A 21,373-nucleotide genomic window follows, 5' to 3' on the forward strand; every position below is an offset into this window, starting at 1 on the left:
GAAAATATTGAATGCGGGCTTTAGTGCAGATATAAAAAGCCTGATAAGATCTACTTGTCTCCTGCACACTGTGGGCCGCTGCCAGGCCCAGCCTTGGCTGTGCTGGGATGGCTGAACATAAGGCTCTCTGCATTTCATCTTGGAGGAACTGTGCTTCCCTTGGTCCAACCGAGAGCCTTCCTAAAAGCGGGATTTAAAATGTGCATCTACCATAACCTAAATTCCTAGGCTAACTGGGTAACACGTAAGCATTGGTTAAACTAAGGCCAGCAGAAACGCACACCAGATTGACTGTGTAGGAAAATCATTCAGCAGTAAAGCAAATCAAGTTAGTTGATAATGGTATTCTGCAGTTATGCAACATGATCTGTACGACCTACGAAACCTTCTCTGCAAAACCGGAGGGTGGGATTTTAAAAGCATGCCTAAATCTACCCTTTTTAGAAGTTAATGTTAAGACTTACTGATTTCTGGGGAGCAGAATTATACCAAGTACTAAAACACCCAAATCTCACCTTCTAAAAAGGTTTTTCAAGACTCCATTATTATATCCGTCCAAAATCCAGACAGCACCATATCTGACATTTTCACTGATAAATTCAGGAAGAACGAGAAGTTCTTACGCTCATGATTTCAAGCATGTGATTCCCTTTCTGTAGATCTGCCACACTGCAGACCAATTTTATATTTAAACCATCAGCTGCTGGAGTGCTCGCAACGTTCAAAAACATTCTCAGAGAGACCTAGACGTTGCAAGTTCATACAAAGCAATCCTTAAACTATCCATGGATATTGGCGTTCCCTACGGGGCCGTTATCCCAGCATCTCAGCACGGCTCAGGCCACCGTGACAGGCACCGCAAGGGCCCTGCAGCGCTGAAGGGAGCGCCCAGCTTTCCCTCCTCGCTGCTGTGGCCCGCCATGGTTAGGGTATCACCCCATCCTCAGTCTCCTTCTCCCCCATTCTGGCTATTTTAAGAAAACTCTTGCCTGAGAGATGCCACCGAGCCTCCCTCAAGGTGGTCCATCGCTGGATTAGACCAGTCTCCTCTGGGAGCTCATTCCACAACCAAGAGTGTTTTATTTCCAGCTCTCGCGTAAAATATGCATGTGCAATACATGCTGCTGAGCACGCAATAGGTTAAACAAATTGATGATAAAGTATTCTACTTAGTTATTTTTCATTACCATAAGAAAACATCAATTACATTTCCTATTTTATGAGTGTACACAAGGGAATCCATTACAATAACAGAGAGGTTATGTGACTGCTTTTGCTGCTTCTTTCCTAGGCAAAAAGAACAGTTAGTTTTTAAAGACAATGAAACCAGCCCGGAGAAAAGGAACACACACCAGCGTATCTGCATAGACAGTTCCTATCCTGATTTATCCAGCCTGACTCCAACTAATTAAACATCTGCCTCAACAATTTCCTCTGCAGATTTATCTTCTCCAGTACGTAGCACTGACTGGTTGTTACGGGCTTTTCCCTAACTTGCAGCCATTCCCATCTACTTCTTCCAGTCGGTTACTGGGGCACATGGCACGAGATGATACAGTATTCCCGTTAGCGCCCTGCTGCTGCCTGTTGTGGGACAGGTCACCGCGCTCCAAAGCACCGCTCCAGTACAACCACGTCCTCTATGAAACGACCCAAGGGCCACGGTTCCCTCGGCTGTCACACATACAGGCTATTTTACCACCTGCATTTCCTGTTGTTTGACTCAAAAATTATTATTTAAAAATGGTCGGAGTTCATACCTCTAAGGCAAAAGCCTTGTGACACCAAGAAAGGAAAACTGCAAGGAATGTGAAATAGTTTGAACAGTTTGCAATAATTTTATCTAACATAATATCTAAACAGAGGTAGGCACAATCAGAATATTGCTTCCAATCCTTTCATGCCGCTAGGAAACAAAGGTTGTACCCAACTTCTATCTCCTTCTACTGACCTATATCCTCCTGCAACAAGTTGAAGTTCAATAGCATCAAAAGTCTTTATTCAGCTTTAGTCTTTTCAGCAAATGGGATTCTGAGATGAACACATTGATATTATTACTATTTTTAGAGGTGTAGTTCACACTACAGCCACGGGAACGCCGGTGCCTGTGCTGAAACAGAACGTGCGGAAACCTGGGCTCTGCGCGAGCCTTCGTCGAGGGAAACTTTCTGTGCCGCTGTCAGCCTCGCGCCCCGGGAGGTCGGCAAGGGCTGGTAGCCGCAAGGACGGTAACGGCACTTTTAAACCAAAGTCAAAGCCAGAGAAGCTTAGAAGGTCATCGGCTCACAGAGGTGACCGAGGCTTATAGATTTTCAGGAACTTGCAACTCAACTGCTTGTTGAAAAACCTACTTGTGAGTGGCAGAATACTGCCTGAATAAAATAATTAGAGAAAACGAGTCTAGTATTTTAGCCCTGGTCATGCTGGGACATCCCCTTCCTGACTGCACAACAGAAATGCTTCAATTCTTTCCTCACCCAAAACAGCCAACCAAGGTTTGCATTTTCCTACAAACATAGGAGCAATTTGGAAAATGTCATGTGAGTCAGTGGTGAAAATAGGTTAGAAAGCAATTTCTTATACAAGTACTTGAAAACAGCATGAGCTGTAAACATAATAAACTAATTTGTCCTGTGAAGACTGGTCTGAAGGCACATTGAAAATGTGCAGAAAAGCTCACAAGCACTCCAGTTTTATTAAACTATTACAAACGCTTTTAATAAACATGTTAAGTCTATTTTTAGTTAGTACTTTTCAAAAATCAGATCAACTTAAAAGGAAGCGTTGCTGAATGAGAAGAAATGCTTTTCCTAAATTATGTCTTATCCTTTATTCAGGACTTTGACATCCTAATCCACTGCTTAATAATGACTTGAACTGCAACAGCACAGGACCGTACCGTGCTAATAGTCTGATCTTAAATTCCATTTATCTGTGCATCTCCCAAGGAAAGTAAGAGGCCTATCCACTCCAAATATGAAGGATCTGGTGGCAGATGAAGAATGATGACAAAATCTTCTCCTCCTCCCGCTCCAGCCTATCCGTGCCGCTGCGGTGGCACCGAGCGCTCGCTGTCCTTCAGCGCGGGCAGCCTCGCCAGCCGGCCCCGCTCCCCGCGGCGCAAGGGGACGGCAAAAGCTTGTTCGGGATGCAGAGGGCAGCGCAAGCAAGAGGACCCCTCTGTGCAGACAGCTGCAATTTCTGCTGTTTTAAAGATGACAGGCAAGACCCTCCAAAACCCCCCTGCCCCCCGAAGTCTGCTGGCTGATCAATCAGCTTTGGATAAGGGGAGTAATTGGGAATAAGGGAAGTTTTGGGTAAGGGAAGATAATTTTAATAAAAAAGTTTAATTTGTGATTTACCAATTTAGTACGTAAATACCTAATCTGAGAAGTCCCTTCACCCATGTGACAGTATTACATGGCGATTTCAATAATGCATTACGAGCGCTCACAAACATTTAAAAAATAAACCAAAAAATATTTAATTTATGAAATTCAATAATATGGGAATTCAAGCAGAAACCTTTCCCTAGAGCGATCACTCTTCTCGCAGAGACTCCAATCCCTGAAGCTTACAACTGCAGGTCCTAATTCTGGATGTATCTATACACAGGCTTAAACTGACATCTGCAAGCAACACCAACTAGTTCAAGAAATCCAATTACACCTTCAAAAGTAAATATACCTATACGTAACCGAGAGGTTTTTAGTCATGACTTCTGCTGTGGTTATATCCACAGCAGGGATGATGGTCATATCGCAAAGAGGTGAGATGTCACATGGATAATTTATAAAAAGTAAATTTAAATGACTTCTTATATAATTAAACCCAAAATGATACATAGGTGCTTATATACCCCGTTACTACAAAGGTTTCTGAGCAGGAGTGCCCAGGCAGTAGAAATGCATGTATTAGCTGAAGGAATAAACGACAGCTCCATTCCATTTCTAAACTACTGAGCAAAAGTAACAAAATAAAAGCAAAAACAAATTTCAAATGGACAAAGAGTAAAACATCTGTTACGTGAAGGAGGAAAGTAGTTTAAAGACTGAGCTAAGTGAGTCCTTTAGCCACCTCCCTTCAGGGAAGAGAAATCTGACCCCAGGAAATAAATAAAAGTCACCCAAAAAGTGAACAAAAGAGGTGTTTGAAAAAACCAGAGCACCATTCATCGCAGCTAACGACTTGTTCATTATGAGTGATGATGGATAAAGACTTCTCACGCTGAGATGAAATCAAGATTTATATGCATTGTTTCCTCTCCCAACTTGTGGGAAGATCATCATCATTTAATTCTATCTCTGCGGCCAGTGATGGGCATCCAGAGAGCTGGTTATCAAACGGCGCAGTCAGCTGGCAAAAGCCGAAACGTGCAGTTGGCACATCTGGACCGAGCCGCCACAGCCGAGGGTGAACAATGACTCCTGGCCAGCGGCCAAATTGCTGCAGACGCTGGCGGGTCTCATCTACAACCACCCCTACCAGCATCCCCCCCCCCCCTTTTTTTTTTACGAGAATCAGATTTTCATTGCTTCATTCAATTGCTCTCCTCTGCCATTTTTTACAGCTCTTATCGTTCCCTTGGAATATGGCCTTGAGACAGCTCATCCGTGTCCTTCACTGTGTTATCTCTTCTAACTTTTATTAAAACTTCAGCTCTCATCTGAAGATAGCTAATTAAATCCATGACAGATTATACACTCGTTTAAAAACTGCACTGAACTACTTTTTCTAAAGAGAACAGGGTTTATTTTCTTTTCCCAGAGTTAAAACTAAGGGTATATAAGGAGGTTTCATTCATTTACAAAGACAAGATCCTTATCGCTACCTAGTATATAGATAGGTTTATATTAAAGTTCCTTTGTTGCGTGACAAGACTCGGTGCAATTTCTCACAGTAATTATTTCTTGTTGCTGGAAGGATCTCTCAGCCTTATGCTTTTGAAATATATATACTAACATATATGTGAATGCACATTTACACCCTGGAAAAGCATTGCTCTAAAATATAAACGCAAGTACTGTAAATTGTCTTTTTTTAAAATGTTGATATGTCTTAGCTATAACAGTACTATTTTGACAACATTGCAGAAAGTAATTTTTTCTTTTTCTCTACAAGTAACCATGAATCCTTTAAATTATCTAAAATAATACTAAGCATCATTTCCTTACCGAAATTAAAAGTATACAAATTCTATCAAGGACTGGTCTTACTGTACTTCCACCCCTCATCTCAAATTACCACTAGCTGGACTTGAATGCAAATGGCTTTGTTATCATAAATAAATATTTGCAGCAATGGATATACTGCTCTGCAGCAAACATTATGCAGCTCCTCCACTGTCTGCGTTTTGCCAGTATCTAGACCACAAACCTGTGCACAGAACTGCTTTGGAGTGGTGCTGATAATCACAATACCCACCGAAAAAACCTGAGCGTCTTTCACAACAATTAAAGAGAGATATAAAATATGCTCATGGAAAAACACCCTACCCTCTAGAAAATACGATAAATAACCCACCTGAGCCTCTCTGTGATCCCTTCCTTCTCTTTAAGGCCTTTTGTAAGATATCCTTCATGGTGACCTTCATACTGTCCACCTGAATAAGTGAGAATCCATGAGCAGCATTTCTGCAAGACAGATGCACATTCATTTTTACAAAATAATCATCAGCAGGCAGCTCACTGCAATTTTCATTAGTTTCAAGCAAAGGACTTGTTAGGCACAACAATTAACAAAGTTGTGCTGTAAAAGTAAGTTAAAAGGAGAAACGGAGCAAACTCCCTTAGAAAGGCAGAGACAAAAATGAAGAAAATGGGTTGAGATTCAAGGTGTGTAAGGAATTTCCTAATTTATCTTTATTTTTGATCAATTTGTGTTCATCATTACAACAGAAAAATGAGCAAACGCACCCACGGAGCTCCTCAGCTACTCATTATTAACTATCTGCTAGGCGTTTCCCACCGCATACAAGCCAAACAGTTTGCAATGTCGTTGTCATACAGGTCCCGATGGCACACGTAACAAATCATCGAGGAGGAGTGGAAGAACAACACTCAAATAACAGCAGCTTTTCAGCACTATCAATGTATAGCGTTATTTCAAACGTACGGAACGTGCTCTCCTTGGACACGTTTCTGTGACCACCACGACCCGCAGTCTCACAGAGCGGTTTACGACAGCGGGGTGCCGGCCCTGGCCCTTGCCCGCCGGAGAGCCCACCCCTGGGGCAAACACCGCAACCAGCACCGGGATGGGTAGGGAAGATAACGCCGGCCAAATGGTGCGAGTGCATCACTGGGGAAGCAGAGAAGACGACAATATAACAGAAGAGACACTGGATTAATGTATCAGGGAATTTTGCCCCTTAGACCTTGCAGTCAATCTCCGCTCGTGTCAGTAGATGTCACTGCAGACAGTTAGCACGGAAATGTGAGAGCTGCTAGGCACCCACAGGGAGAGATTTGCGCTGCATGGAAAAAAACTGTTTTGCAAAGCTATTTAGACAGGAGGAGGAGCTTTGTATCTGGCAACTAGGAATTTTAATCAGGGAGTAGAGCTCTATATGAATATCACAGCTGGAATATTTTTAAAAGCAACTGGCAGTCAAAAGCAATCCAAGCAACACAAGCACATCATTAAAAACAAGACCGTATTACATGTCACTTTAAGACACAAACGCTGGGGATACGAGTTTGAGTTCAGATCGCTTCAGACGTGGCAGCCCCAGCCCACGCTGTGACACAGCCCGGATGAATAAACGACACCTTCCAGCCCCCCCGTACATTAGCACTCACTCCTGGCCACTGGCTGCAGCGCAGCCCCGGCGGCCAGCGAACGCCCTGCCTGGGCCCACGCTGGCCACCAGCTTACGGTGCTGCCGCTCACGCCCGCTCTCCTTGCAGCTGTCAGAACAGCTAGCACGCACTCTCCCCTTCCACCCCGCTCGCACCACAGAGCTGCCTTATTTACCCCGGCTAAGCTTTTCAACTCAACAGCCTCTGCCGGGAGCGGCTGGAGCAGGCTGAAGAGACAGCCAAGAAATCCCCAGCGAGTGGTCATTTGTGCCTTACAAACAATACAAATGCCTGCTACGCTGTAAGCCACGCATCAGATGGGCCCGTTTTCCGAGCATCCCCCGGCTCCCCGGGCAGCTCACCCCCGGGCTCCTCTCCCCACGGCAGACGGCCCCACGAGTCCCTGGTATAAAACAGCGGTTCCTTCTCATCAGTTGTGAGTTAGTCTCATCTGAATTTCATTCTCAATTCCCTTTGTTCCTGGCAAAATGAAACTGCCTAAAAGCCCCAAATTTATGTTCTCTAGACCATTTATTATTTATAACTCTATCTTACTCGTCTTCAAACCAAATATTCCCAACCTTTTCATGCATCTACCTTTTCCTTCTCTATTTCTGCCATGTGTTTAATACAGAACGAGCAGAACTGAGCCCAGTGCTCCACATGAGGGAGTACCATCCAAGTCTGCAGAGGTGAGACTGCCGTCCTCGGTACAGTCCAAGGACTCAGGGGTTTTCACTAATGCCATACAGCGAGCAGAGACCTTCCTAAACTCCTTACTGATGAGCAAATCTTCCCTGAAGCTGCTACTTGCACGGGCACCGCACAGCATCTTGGCTCTGCCCAGCACCTTCCTGGTTGTTCACCTCGCCTCCCAAAGCCACCACAGCTCTAGCCCGAACGGACCTGCTGAGCTAAAGGCAGCGGACGGTTTAATTACAAAAAGGAAACTACCTTTGCGCTTTTATTTAAATGGCACGGTGTTTGTCAATGAAGCGCTACAAGAAAAGCCTTGCAGACCGGACCCAACCATCAGAACACCGACTCAAAAGCCATCTGGCGCCTTCTGGTAATTTATATAATGCTCTGCAGTACGGAAAGGTTTCCAGAGAACTGCAACCAAAATACAGGAAACAAATTAAAATACTGCAGGGAAAAAAAACCAGCAAAGGTGAAGAAAGCCTTCCAAAACCTTCAATGGCCAAAACGACTGGAGTCACAATTTTTTTTTTTCCTTTAGTACAAAGTGTTTTTCCAATGTGTTTTCCCACAAACAAAGCAGGGCCTGCAGCCTACGCCGCGGATCAGCCCCGCTTCCCGCTGGGCACGAAGCAAACAACGGCCCCCGAGCCCGGCTGCCCCGGCTCAGGGCTGCCCACGCCAGCACCCACCCGGAACCTCCAAAAACGGAAGATTGTCTTTCGGTTCCTGACACTTCAGCTGCTAAAAAGCACATGCTGCTGTTGATCCCGCCCGCCTCTGAGGCCATCCCGACTCGGTCGATCCTTTCTATCGAGCAGCTGGCCTGAGAACTGTCAGACTAATTTTCCCGACACTCCATTACTAACTCATGCCTGAGCCCCAGCCATTCTTTGCCTCAGAAGCTGGACCTCATCCCAGAACAATCTTTAAAAGTTTATTTTACTGATCAAAGCAAAATAAGAAAAACCTCTGTGTTTTACTATATTTAGTGTGCTATCCAGTAAGCGAGACCTTGGCAAGAGCAGAGAAATGCAAAGCACACCCCGCATTTGTAAACTTTTGGATATTTGCTCTGGAACAGAGCCAGAGGGTCTGAAACGCCCGTCCCGGATCAGACGCACGGTTCTGCCCTTCCTTCGCTCCAGCTCACTGAGCGCGCAGCGCGGCTTTTCTCTAACAATACACCACAGAACCTCAATAACGACATTTTAGCACTCAGTAAACCCACAAATCTGAGCCCAGAGTGGATTTAAGCCCAGACCAAAGAGATTCTGCCGTCATCCTGGGGCCAGGCCAGCGGCTCGGAGCACATTCCCTGTGCCGCGGAGGAGAAGCTCCACGCCGCCCCCAGCGCGCTGGAGCGCTCTCAAACAGGCAGGGAGCCTTGGAGCCACCCTCCGCACTGGATGGCCTCAAACATCATCAATCTACCGCAGCCCGCCTTCATGCGAACATAGCACCGCGAGGCTCTTCTGGAAGAAACGCACACCCCACCTCACCCTGCCAGCTTCCCAGTTATGCTCCGCATTGATAATGTGCACGAACTGTCCTCACTCAACCTAATTCCAGCCTATCCTTAATTACGATTATAAATTACGTTTTAGCTTACTCTGCTAACGTGCGATACCTTTATTTTAAGTCAACGCACTAGGAAACGGGACAGAGAAGCAGATGCTATTCAATCAATTAAAACTGCTGCTTACAAATTGGAAGCCAACGAAATTCCTTAGCTTGTATTTTCTGTCATTTTGCACAAACATACCTGGGTGACAAGGTTAAATCAAGCAAAGGAAATCCCTGGCACTTATCATCCACAGGCATTACTGATAAATTGTGCAGTGGAGGAATAAAGGATTACCTTCTGTATTTTTTCATTACACTTTTCTTTTGTTACAGAATACATAAATCCATTGTGGCACAATGTAATATGTATCATCGTGCTACACCTGTGGACGTTTCATAACGGCTGCCATGTCTGTGCAGTCAGGAATGATAAGTGAACCACCCGTGAATGTTAATGATAGTGATCATTCTGCGGTAACTTGGCTTTCCATCTTCTTTTACAGCCTCGGCGCTGGAGCCAGGGTGGCAAGGTTCAGAAGAGGAAAAAGAAAACAACAGAAGAGGCAAGAGCTTCGGCGGGCTGACGCCGCGGTGCTGCCGGGGGGGAAGGTGCTCAGCGTGGAGACAGGCAGCGTCCTCTCCATCGGCTCCGTTCGTGTGACAAAATAAAAACCCAACGCTTAAAGGACAAAAGGCTTCTGTTCTGAATGAGAAATAAACTTTTCCAAAAGCTGCCTTTTCAAACTCGACCAATTTTTTAAAATTTTTTTTTTTTTTTTAAATACTGGAGTAGAATGTATAGCACTTAGAGCTTGATGCAAAAAATGGTTGGCATGGTTGAAAGTGGCTGTGAATGACTAATAACGATTTCCGCTTGATCAGCACAAAGTCAAAGTTAAGACTAAAAATCCCAGCTGACGCAATGTACTTTACTTAAGCTGGGTAATTTTTAAGATAAAGTGCACAGTGATATGAACCAGAATAACTATGCCAGCCACAATTTTTATTCTGAGCCTAAATGATCTCGCTTTTGTGCATCTCAGGTTAGCCTTGGATAACCCTACGCACTCTCGGTTTAATTGGCTATATCTTGCCTCTACCACAAGCTATCGGTAGACACCTAACAAGTCAGCCCCCTGCTCGGACTCTTTTCTTGGAGTCCTGCCCCTCCCTATGCACTATCCTGGGAGCCTACCTTCTTAACTTCCGTACCTACATTAACTTTCTTAAATTTGCATTTTATGAATATTCTAAAATATACTTTGTAGATTACCTACACCCATGTAAAAACTGACAGTAGGCCTTTTGGGAGTGCTTCTGTAATCTAAGTAAAAAACACATTTCAAAGCTTTGAACTGAATTTGTAAATGTACTATGAAAGCCTGATATTTTAAAAGTGTTTCAAACCTTATCTATCAGGTATAGCAGAGGTGCTGCTTTGAAAAATACATATATAAGAGTCAAAGCAATTTAAACATAATATCAAAACAGAAAAAAGTGCTATGGAGCAGAGGAACTGTATGCCAAATTTCATCTATGTGCCAACTGGCAGCTGAGCTGCAACTCCTCGAAACACCATTAGATCCAGTATGTCAAGTTGTGATAATAAAATTTCCAAGGGAAAAAACCCTAATGATAGTACAGATTTATTTTAAGCTACCTTCGTTCAGAGCCCTTCAGGTATGACTTCATCATCTCGAGAAGCCTGCATTTACATGAATGCAGTGCTTTGTTTGCCTCCTCCTGACAAATCGTCCTCGACATCAAAGAGGGCTGTTTGCGAATGCCGTGCTTGACATTGGACAAAGTACTCCTTTCCACAACAGACATTTTCCAAAAACATAACTCGCTAGACTAATGGGCAGTTAGAAGCCAGAATGACTGCCCTCCGTCTTCTCCTTGTGTAACTTTGCCAGAGTCCTTGGAACTTGCCAAATTCGGTCATGCCTGCTTAGCTTGCTCGACTGATTGTGCCAGAAAAGAAAATAAGACACAGATGTATTTGAGCTCTTTGAGATGCCAGTAAGAGAGACAGCTAATGGCTTCATTTCGACCCTCCCCTACCAGCTGGGCACAGGTGGGGGGATAATGAGGTCCCTCTCCCTAATCAAACTCAATTATTTACTACTCTGTATAGCCACAAAGACATTCGCATTCAGCTCAGAATATAAAATGCACTGTGGGCTACTTCCAACCACCGCCACTGGGTATTTATAACTAACTCAAGTGGCTAAGAGTTTGCCTTGGCAGGAGTTTAAGTGTATGAAGTTCTGCAAACTGTTTCTGCTCAAACATGTCCTGCTGAAACGGGCTCCCCGGCGAGGTTCCATAACTGTCAGCTCGGTAACTGCACAACATCTGAAAACATATCCAATATGCAGGACGGGCGAGATCTGAAATAAAACACCATGCTTCACCATGAAGCTTCTCAGAAGCATCAACTTTTTTCAACAGTGATTCAGTATTAATAAACATTACAAGTCACAAGCCTGACACAGCAGCAGCTGAAATACTTCAGCATGAGGAGGAAAAAAAAAAAAAAGAGATACGAAATATAAAAACACAATTACACGCACTAGTAGGATGACAGGGGAGGAAGAAGATGCAGAATTTACAACAAATCCCTACAAAAATAAGACAGCGTGCGTATTTAAACTTACAGTAGTAACAATCTTTTGATCAAGCGATGATCAAGTAATTCTCTATTCTAGGGGATACATTAAAAATTCTAAGTTAAATCTAACTATTTACAAATAACTATTTACCCAGGAAGTACAAGCAATTTCAAGTTAACGTGTGGACACAGGAAAAAAACCCTCTCAGAAAAGCACTACTTCTTATGACGCAGTTGTCCTATTTCTCACCAGCAGGACCTCCCAGGTTAGAAGGAAGGTCCTCCCATGAGTGCAAATTATGTTAAAGCAAAAGATTTCAGGTTTCTTTTGCAGGATCTGCAGCTGGACCTCAATCCCGCCACAAGCACCAGCCAGAGAACTGCTGGCCGGGCCAGGATCCCGCTGAGGTCTCTGGGCTCCACACGGGAACACCAGTTCCACCCCCTCCGAGCTAACGTCCAAAATCTGAGACCTCACGTGGTCATTGCATTTAAATACTAATCCCTATTTATGTACTGAGTACAGGCGATGGGGATTTAGGTAGGAGGCAGCTGAGAAAGAAGGGGACTTTTTCCAGATGAGAAATCATCAACAGTTTAGAATCCTCTAATGATACAAGCTTCTTAACTGGTCTACCTGCAATAAATGCTCATGATCCTTTTTGATTGCATGGAATTAGAATAGAATTTTCTATATACCTGCTGGAATTTTTCTGGGGATACTGATAATGCAGGATTATCTTGAAGATAAAACAATCATGGAATCATAAAATTAAAAAAATCAAATTCATGGCAATAGCATTGACTCTAGAGAAACGTGTGCAGGTGAAAGAGAGATTCCCTCTTTCGGATTTATCTGAAAATGCAGCGTTCTTCAGTCAGGTGGAAGGAACTAAATATTCTGCAGTTCCACAGCTGGAAAAGTCAGTTGCCTGGCTCAACCGCGTGACTGCGACCTGCACAAACCAAAACCGGGCCTTGTAACAGGGCTGGCAAGACTGCTTCATTTCCTCCTCCCGTCAGCTGCCACGCGGCTGCATCCAGTTCAGCACAGCTCAAGATGTTTACCTTGAATAACTTATTTGTAAATACTGTTGACAGAATATTTTATTTTCCAATGACCTAATACAGTGGAATGAAGTGAATGCGCCTTTGGGAAATACACATGGGATTTCTGAAAATTTCTTGCAGTAGTGCCCTTTAGAACATCTCTAAGGAACACAGTCTGCAATAAAGAATACAAAAATGTAATTAAATAGCTCAGATTTTTTTTTAAATGTCTGATTATTCAAAACCTGAAGCAGCTGTATGGTAATGAAATGTAAGTAATCCTTTATAAACTAAAAAAATGTCCAATAGCCAGGAAAACCCTCTTAGCATTTTCACTTCAAGAGATCCAAACATGAAATACTTTTCCTGGGTAAGAAGTGGCTTATGCTACTAGTATTTTGTTATAGTAATTAAGGCTTTCTGATGGTTTAAAAGATTTTTCACTCACAAGCAAAGAAAAAGTGATCAAGCACTGTGTATATCACTCAAACCCTAATTCTCTGATAATGATACGGCAAATTCTTCTTGACCTACAAACCAGACAGCTTCAAGTTTCAGCAGTGGATGGGGTCTTCCTCTTCAAAATTCCCCTGGACTTCAGAGTGGTTTATCCAGTCCTATCCTAACCACGTGCTCATTTACTGCTCATTTCTCTCCTCAATCGCTGCATTGTTATTAATGCACTCTGCAACTGTTTGTATTTAGAGTTAGTTGCTTTTCAGTCTACTAACCAGTCTCAAAATGCCAATTTGCTACTTTGTCTATCAGGCTTTGAAAGAAGATTTTGAAGTCTCTCATATGTGGGACACCCAAACACCATGAGTACGCTTCTTTTTTTCCTGCTAGAATTCAATACACTTTCCCAAAGTAATTAAAAAGTCACTAGCAAGATCAGTTCTTAATACCTATTGAAAAGGGCTCTGGGCATCCAACATGAATGACTTCATAATTTTAACTCTCTGAAGCTATTATATACCTTATTTCATTTATTATTCAGAACATATTCTTCATAAATAAGCAGCATGGCTGGAGCAAAATTAAGATTATGAGCTCAGACTTTGTGTACATTCCAAATATTTACTAGCAGCAGTGCAACAGTTCAATGTCCTCCACACTAATCATATGCAGAAGGACTTATTTTCTTCTCTGTAGTTTTAGACCCCCAGTGATGAGCTCAGCCGAGTTGCTGGCAGCAGCATTCACTTCCCTGCCTGCCTCGTGACAGACCCCAGGGCAGGGCATCGTCTGCAGAGAACCGCAAATACGCGTGCCCCCTGAATTTCGCTACGTTCAGAGGAAGAAAAGTAGAGAAGAAAAAAGACGCGGCGGTGGCACAGACACACAGATGTTTCCCAGTGACTGAAAAGTTAGCATCCATACTCACATGCGAACAAAGAGCGACTGTTTTGCTGCCAGGCCGGGAGAGGAGTACTTTTCAACCAGCGCCAGGGTGCTGAAGCCAAACTTGTGAATTGGCTCATTGGAATCCAAGGGTGGAAAATCTGTGTCGACCTCACCGTCATCCTCCGCAATATGGAGACAGTAGGCATTGACGTTGTCGCTGAAACAAAGACAAAACAAGTTCCTTCAGGAGGGAAGCTAGACAACCGACTCAGTTCAGCCGATCAATACCAGTTGCTAAATGCTGTAGAAAACAAACCAGCAGACATGCCCATTACAGGAGTAAGATACTTAAAAGCCACTGAGGGCATGGATATAAACCTGTCCCAACAACGTCCCAACATATCTTGCTACCATAACCATGCGGTAACAGGAAAAACCCCGAAACCTCAGAGTAAAGCGGCGAGCCTTACTTCATCGTTAACCGAACTGCAAGCCAAAGACGGACAGTGATTAAAATACAAAGTCTATAAAAGTTTCATGACTTCATAAAGCTGGAAGCAATATTTCTCCATTTGTGAAAATTTATTTATTTATATGACCATTACATTTTCGAACGAAAGACAAACAAGCAGCATCTATCTATTCTTTCATAGATTAGGCAACTGTGGGTAAGCTTACTGAGCGTATGCTTGAAAAGCCGAGAAGGCTCTCGGGCAGGTAAACAGCGTAATGAACTACAGGACGAGCAAAAAATCTGCTCAACTGGTAGCAACGACTGGTAGAAAAGCTGCCTTTTCTAAATATCTAAGAAGTTCAATCACTAAAAACAGTTAAAAGTTAGTACAGACCAACAAGCAGAACTAAATAACACAGGAAGTTTTGAACAGCTATAGTGTGAAGAAAATACGAGCGAAAAATCTAAGTCTCTTTCTTTCCACAAACAAAACCATTAGGGAAATAACTATCTATATATCCCAAACAGACTATTAATCATAGTTTCCTAATATTAAAATCTATTTCAAATGCTAGTATTTAAATTATTGAGCTGAAAATAAGTATTCTTTCTTATTGTAAATGTGCCAGCATTTAGGCATTTTCCACAGCCGTGAAGTATAGCTTGAATGTTCACGTGGCACTGTGTTTCTAAACTCTGCAGTTTAAATTTGGAGTTTTAATTGCATGATTGATGCTTACATTAATTAATTGCAAAGTGTATGCTAATTGTTTAATTGGTCGCTTGATCTATATAGATCATTTTTTGAATTAAATGAGTTGATTTACAAAGTTTATTGATTGGATGTGACAATGAATTATTTCACTGACTACCTGATTTGCAATTTTCTCAATTAATTCACAAACCTTCGGTTGCAACTGTGCTTTATTGGGAGTGCTTAGTCCAGGTGATCTATATGCACCTTGTCACAACTAAGACATTTATTATATAAAACAGGGAATAATGTTGCATTACTATTAAGGTAAGTGGTATATTTGCTAACAAAAAGGTAAGCCAGCAACGTTTGTCACTACGAATTTTGAAAAGAAACTTTCACGAGTCTCTGGACTGTTATGAAGAACTGGAACATTGCTGTAGAATTAATTTTTAACTTCTGCAAGAGGACTTAAGTAACTTTTAGGGAAACTGGTGAAAGGCAGCGCTGGGAAGAGACTGCACCCAGCGCCAGGGCTCCGACGAGCGGAGAAGGCCGACCCAGGCGGGAGCTGCCTGCTCTGCCTCCGTGCCACTCTGCAGGGACGAGCTAAACAAAAAGGCTGGGAATAACATAGATGCAGCTGATCCTGCTTACGTAGTGAGAAACGCCTGGCATGATTTTCGGGTCCTTCTCTTACTCCATTTAGATTTCTATGAATGCAGACACCAAGCTCTGCATGCTCATTCTGCCCAGTTCAACGTAACTCAGAAGCCACCCCACGCTATGAGCCTCTCCAGTCTGAACAGTCACCGATTCCCGTCTTCCCGCAGCCCTGGCCTGTGCCTTACACTGCTGATTTTCTAACCCAGTCGTTAGACAGAATTCTTCTAGGTGCAGCCTGATGCGCACTTAAAGCTCTGTATAAAGCTAACGTTTTCATTTGGTACTTGATGCATTTGCATAATTCTCATTAAAGCCAGAGAAACATATAGATGTGCAGACAACAGAACACATTCAGTGCCATCTCAAAGCAATCCAAGTGCCAAAATAAGGCGGTGGTGACAACAACTTATCTTCCACCAATTATACGGAAAATACACAATGTCGGTTAAATCCCGTAAATTAAAGGGGTTACAAATGTCTTCAAACACGGAGTGGGTTCCTGAACATTAACGCAGACTAAGTCACAATCTGTTGAAAAAGCAAGTCCAATCGGTAAAACTGTTCTGCATTTTGAACCTCCACCCGGATGAGATCAAAGCCCTGAACCTTAGGCTTCCAATTACAAGGTGCAAAGTCCTGAGAATCCAGGTTTGCTAGGGACAGAACGCAGACGTTAAGTACAACAACTGACAGATGTAATAGCATTCCTAACTTCTAAAAATAGGAAGCGTATTTGAATTTTGCAGCTCACTATTCAGTTATTCCTAGAAAGGGATTTTGCTTATTTTTTGCAGGCGGAATGATTACAGTCCATCTGTCTGGGGTCCCGTGGGTCATGACCAGAGTTCAGAGGCAAGAGGCCAGGAACAGGGCTGCTAACACTGTCAGCGGTTCCTCACATCAAGACACCGGACAGAGACAAATATAATACAACTAAAATAAAAAAGGCAGCCTAACTGAATACGAAATGGCCTCAAAGCTGTCAACTAGCACTCATTTGTTTCAGACTCTTACATCTACCTTTGAGGAAAAAGAATTAGGCAGTAATATATTTTTTTCCTAAAGACAGAGGGGTTGTTTCTCTTAATTACAAAGTCTACAACCTCCTCATTATTCTCAAATTGTGTTACTAGTAGGTATATTTGTCATTCTGCATGCATTGTATATCAGATTTGAAGCATTCTCTATATGTATTTTAGTGCAGTGTCACAATGATCCTGATTTTTTTCTTTTTATACTCTAAACTGACTAAATCAGGAGCAAACAGCAAATGTCGAATGTGCAACCTACACAAGCTCTTCCCTTATTTGGGAACGATGAGAATGAGTCTACAGTTAAATCGATCCTTGCTACAGGACAGGCAGTCAGCAATGCTAAAAAAAGATGACGGAGACATGAGAAATAATTGAGAACCACACAAGAAAACAAACTGCTTGTAATCTTGAGGCTCTGCCCCTTCCTCTGAGCATTTGTACCCAGATTCTCAATTGTGCTGTTAAGACTGTTCTTGGGAACTCATGCCTCCATTATTTATTTTATTATTTCTGTCCTGAGATTTGATTACATCAGACAGCCTCCTTGGTCACGATCACTCTTCGACACATCACAACAGCTTATCCTTCAAGGCAGACAGTGCAATTCACTTCCTCCCACTGCTGACTTTTGCCGTGGGCAATGATGTTTCATGGACTGCCTCTGCTCAGGGGCAGTGCTCTGTTTGAGGTGTGCTGTGCTCCTGAAAAACATACACGTGTCCAAAGACTGACATTAGTGGTGTCTTACTCATTAAAAAATAAGCTAATCATACACAAAGGACACTTTTTTGAACTTATGATATAACGAACAGAAGTTAGTAACAGCAAACGAAATGGCACCATCTGCAAATAATTTTATATTTCTTCTCCAGTGTAAAAAAATGACAAACTGAACTGAAGCGTTTAACCTCTGAAACATCTCATATGTTTGTTGAGAGAGCTAGGGGAAATCCTATATCCAAGGCAACAGTATCCATGAAACTGTTTTCCGGAGGGGCTGCTTTTCTGGGTCGCTCTGCATCTACTGCGCAGAAAGCAACCAGCCCCGGAGAAGGGCAGCTCAGGCAGCGCTCAGCGCCTCCCTTCCCCCGTTACAACTGTGCCACGGCAGGAGGGACGGCCACCGAGTCCTCGAGCACTTCTGGAAAATGCTGGAAGAGCGAACTGTAAAATCCATTGCCAAAAAACCCCAGTCATCAAATATCCCAGGAACAACAACAAAGTGAAAATTGGCTCCTATAGAAAAAACCAAACAAAACTCCTAACCTTCTTTGCACCGGAAAAGTCACCTGCTAGTATCTGCTACTAACAACTCCATAATAAACTATTTTAAGTTCTTATTTTATGTTCTATGACCCAGCAAAAACTGAAGTATTTTACAGAACTCTTTGAAAACCAAAGTTGCCCCGATGAGTGGCTCTGAAGTACCTGTTTTATATACCTTATGTCACCTACCGTGATAAAGCAACAGCTCTTACTAAACAACACGAGTTCTCCAGCACAGCAAACCCAATCCGTTATTTAGTCACAGAAATCTTAGAGGCAGGACTCTTGCACAACGAAGACGTAAGCAATGATTAGCAAAGATACTGAAAAGTCCCTTGGTTAACTGAAGCTAACATTTCTGAGGACAACACAGATGCTGCTCTTTACAGCAAAGAGCCCATGTGACCGCGGTCAAAGTCTTGCAGAAATTACAGAATACTGCATGACAGAGGTTTTTGAATTAAAGCATGCAATTTCATTCACAATTTTGAAGAAAACTGGTATTTAATTTGTTTTCAGGATCCTTATTTGCATATCTTTATCTTAGTGCTATCTCCAGGATGATAACCTGGAAAGAAAAGCACCTTTAGCTCCTATACCTGTCAATTCTCAGAAAACCAGAAATATTTTAACATGTATATAATGAATTAAAGTCATTATGTCAGCAAAATGACAGCAGAAAGCAAGTGATAATGCTGAAGCTCTATGACAGAATTCTGACTTGTTTTCAGGCGTACTCACTACGGCTAACATCTACTCCATGGTTTCAGGGGAACACTAACTACTTCCAAGACACACCGTCACGCGTACAGCGATTCCGCTCTCCATGAATCTGCAGGAGGAACTGGTACCTTGCAGACAAAACGAGTCAGAGCCGGGGTACCTTCCCTCAGAACAAACCGGAGAGGGAGTTACAGACGAGTTCTGCATTTTATTTGACATCCTTGTCATCTTAGCCATTAAGAACCCTACCAAAAAATAGATGGGACATAAAATAAAAAATGTCTCCATGACACCAAAACAGATAAGATTTCTATTATTTTTACATAGAGCGTTTTAAAATTATGATTCATTTACAGATCCATGGTTTCACATGCTTATCATTATACAGTAGCCGGTAGTTTAATTGAAAGAGAAATGGATATAGATGCACATGTACTGCTCAAAAGGAAATACTGACAAATGTGCAGGTGGTTTTTCTAAGATTTATCTACAAAAACATTGACACGGAAATTCATTTCATTATGCAAAAAGGCTGCAGAGGAGAAAATTAGAGATCAAGAGGTAGTAAAGAAAGAACATTACTTCAGTTTGGGTTCCCGTCCCTCACTTGTATATTGCCAGCATATTAGTCCAATCAGGTCATGCACCTTGGCATTTGCTATCGTCACAACTGTCATGGGCTGCAGTTTGTCTTGGCTTGTGTGCAGTGGGAGGTAGACATCAATTTTTTTGGTTGCCGTTGTACCAACATGACCCTGTCGAGAAAATATATTTCATTAGAATGTATAAAAGTATGACAGAGCTAATACAAAATCTGGTACGGATGGAATTCTTTTCAGTAGAAAGATTAAAATACACTGCTACAACTTAAAACTGGAAGAAGCTCCAACGTTTAAATTCCAATTCTTTTACTGCTGTTTAACGTATCTGTAAAAATGATCCAAAATATTTAGCAATGATTTCACAGATTTCCATAAAAAGTCTGAACTTCACTGCAAGATCCCACGTTCTTGCAGGATCAAGAAAAAAAAGAAGTATGAAAAGGGTGGGGATGGGGGGGAAGAGAGAACTGCAAGCCTCCCTAAAACTTCAAAACCATTTTTCCATCAGCATTTAATACTAGCGTTACCCTCGTTTCTACATTTCTGCTTTTCTCTGTCGTTCTTTCCCGCGACGTGGAACGCTCGCTTCCCTCACGAGCAGAGCTGCCAGCTTACCGTGCCCCATTCCTCCAGCTCGCACCCCCTCCCTGGCGCCCCGGCACAGGCGAGGCGCCGGCGCTGCCAAAGCAGCCTGCCTCATCGCTAGCTACTCCAGGTCTGGAGTCCGCCCGCATCGCCAGCGCTCCTTGCTTTTCAGCACTCTAGTTCCCCTCCAGCTTCGGTCTGGGACTCCTCTCCTCCTTTCCCCGTCGCCTTCCCTCTCCGGCTGCCACACCAAAAGGAGTCAAAGGAGCTCACACCTGGGTGCACAATGGGATAAAACGCAGGGAAACTCCCGGCATACGTAGACGGGGAGACTGGAGCCTGGCCAGCACATTCCCACGAACGGACAAAAAGGAAGAGCCCACCACAGCTGGCAGCGGCCTGCACACACAAATCGGCGAGACCGAAACTCGAATCTTACAGATGCCAACAATTCAGAAACAGCCTCCAAGCTCCGAGCTTAGGTCCCAGCCAGCAGCGCAGACTGCTCATCCCCGGGAAGTCACACCAGGTAACCCAGCCCCAGCAGAGAGCTGTGGCAAAAATGAATGTCGATCATACGTCGAGGTTAAGATGACGTTTAAAAATAAACCTTAGGCTTGACCTTGGTTTGCCAAGAGAAGAACAAAATCACACACACAACTGAGTCATTAAACTATTCGGAGCTATTTGAAGACAATCAAGAAGGATTAACTAATATTGGTTTTTATTGGAACCTACTCTACTAAAAAAATCTGCTTGGCACTGTGGAGATTAATGATTAAATAAAACATAAGATACAGAGCAACATAAAGATCTATAAAGTTTGCATTACAAGAAAAAAAGTTCAGTCTACTGCAGATAGGACTGCATTTTTAAACCAGTAATCTTTTAAACAGACAAAAGCTTGCACATCCTGCTCCCCTCCTCAAAAGCAGCCCTGATGTAACTATATATCTCTATCCGTCTCTATACATATATGGGCCCTGAGAGAAGAAAGTATTATTGGAATTAATCACTTGGAATTCTAAGTAACAGAATAAAAGGATTCAATACTATAAATCTATGACGAGAGTATAAAACAAGGAGTTAAATGTCATGTGCTAATTTCAATATATTGCTAAAAACCATTTGATCCTTCAGTGTGATTATAAATTAGAGAAACAATAGGAATTTAAAGATTAAAGTTATTCATACCAGCATAGCTAAAAGTATTATTAAAATACATCCAAATGTAACGAATTTGTTTTTTAAGAAAGCATTTTTATAGTGCAGATAC

At 42.7% G+C, this 21,373-nt stretch overlaps 1 protein-coding gene across 9 annotated transcripts in view; it reads right to left on the bottom strand.

The window, feature by feature from the left end:
• Nucleotides 1-21,373, bottom strand: part of MAPKAP1 (MAPK associated protein 1) — a 107,605-nt gene that overhangs the window by 41,604 nt on the left and 44,628 nt on the right. For all 9 annotated transcript variants that reach the window (XR_015703784.1, XM_087753375.1, XM_087753376.1 and 6 more), the window contains 3 exons: nucleotides 19,493-19,665; nucleotides 14,114-14,290; nucleotides 5,524-5,633 (listed from right to left, as the gene is read on the bottom strand). Coding sequence is in view for 8 of the 9 variants with exons in the window: in XM_087753375.1 (XP_087609501.1) it covers nucleotides 5,524-5,633; nucleotides 14,114-14,290; nucleotides 19,493-19,665 (460 nt within the window). In the remaining variant the exon portion in view is untranslated. The remainder of the gene's footprint in view (nucleotides 1-5,523; nucleotides 5,634-14,113; nucleotides 14,291-19,492; nucleotides 19,666-21,373) is intronic.

Source organism: Nipponia nippon, unplaced genomic scaffold (genome assembly GCF_047370975.1).
Source record: "Nipponia nippon isolate SJK-2023a ecotype South Korea unplaced genomic scaffold, ASM4737097v1 scaffold_16, whole genome shotgun sequence".
Taxonomy (NCBI): domain Eukaryota; kingdom Metazoa; phylum Chordata; class Aves; order Pelecaniformes; family Threskiornithidae; genus Nipponia; species Nipponia nippon.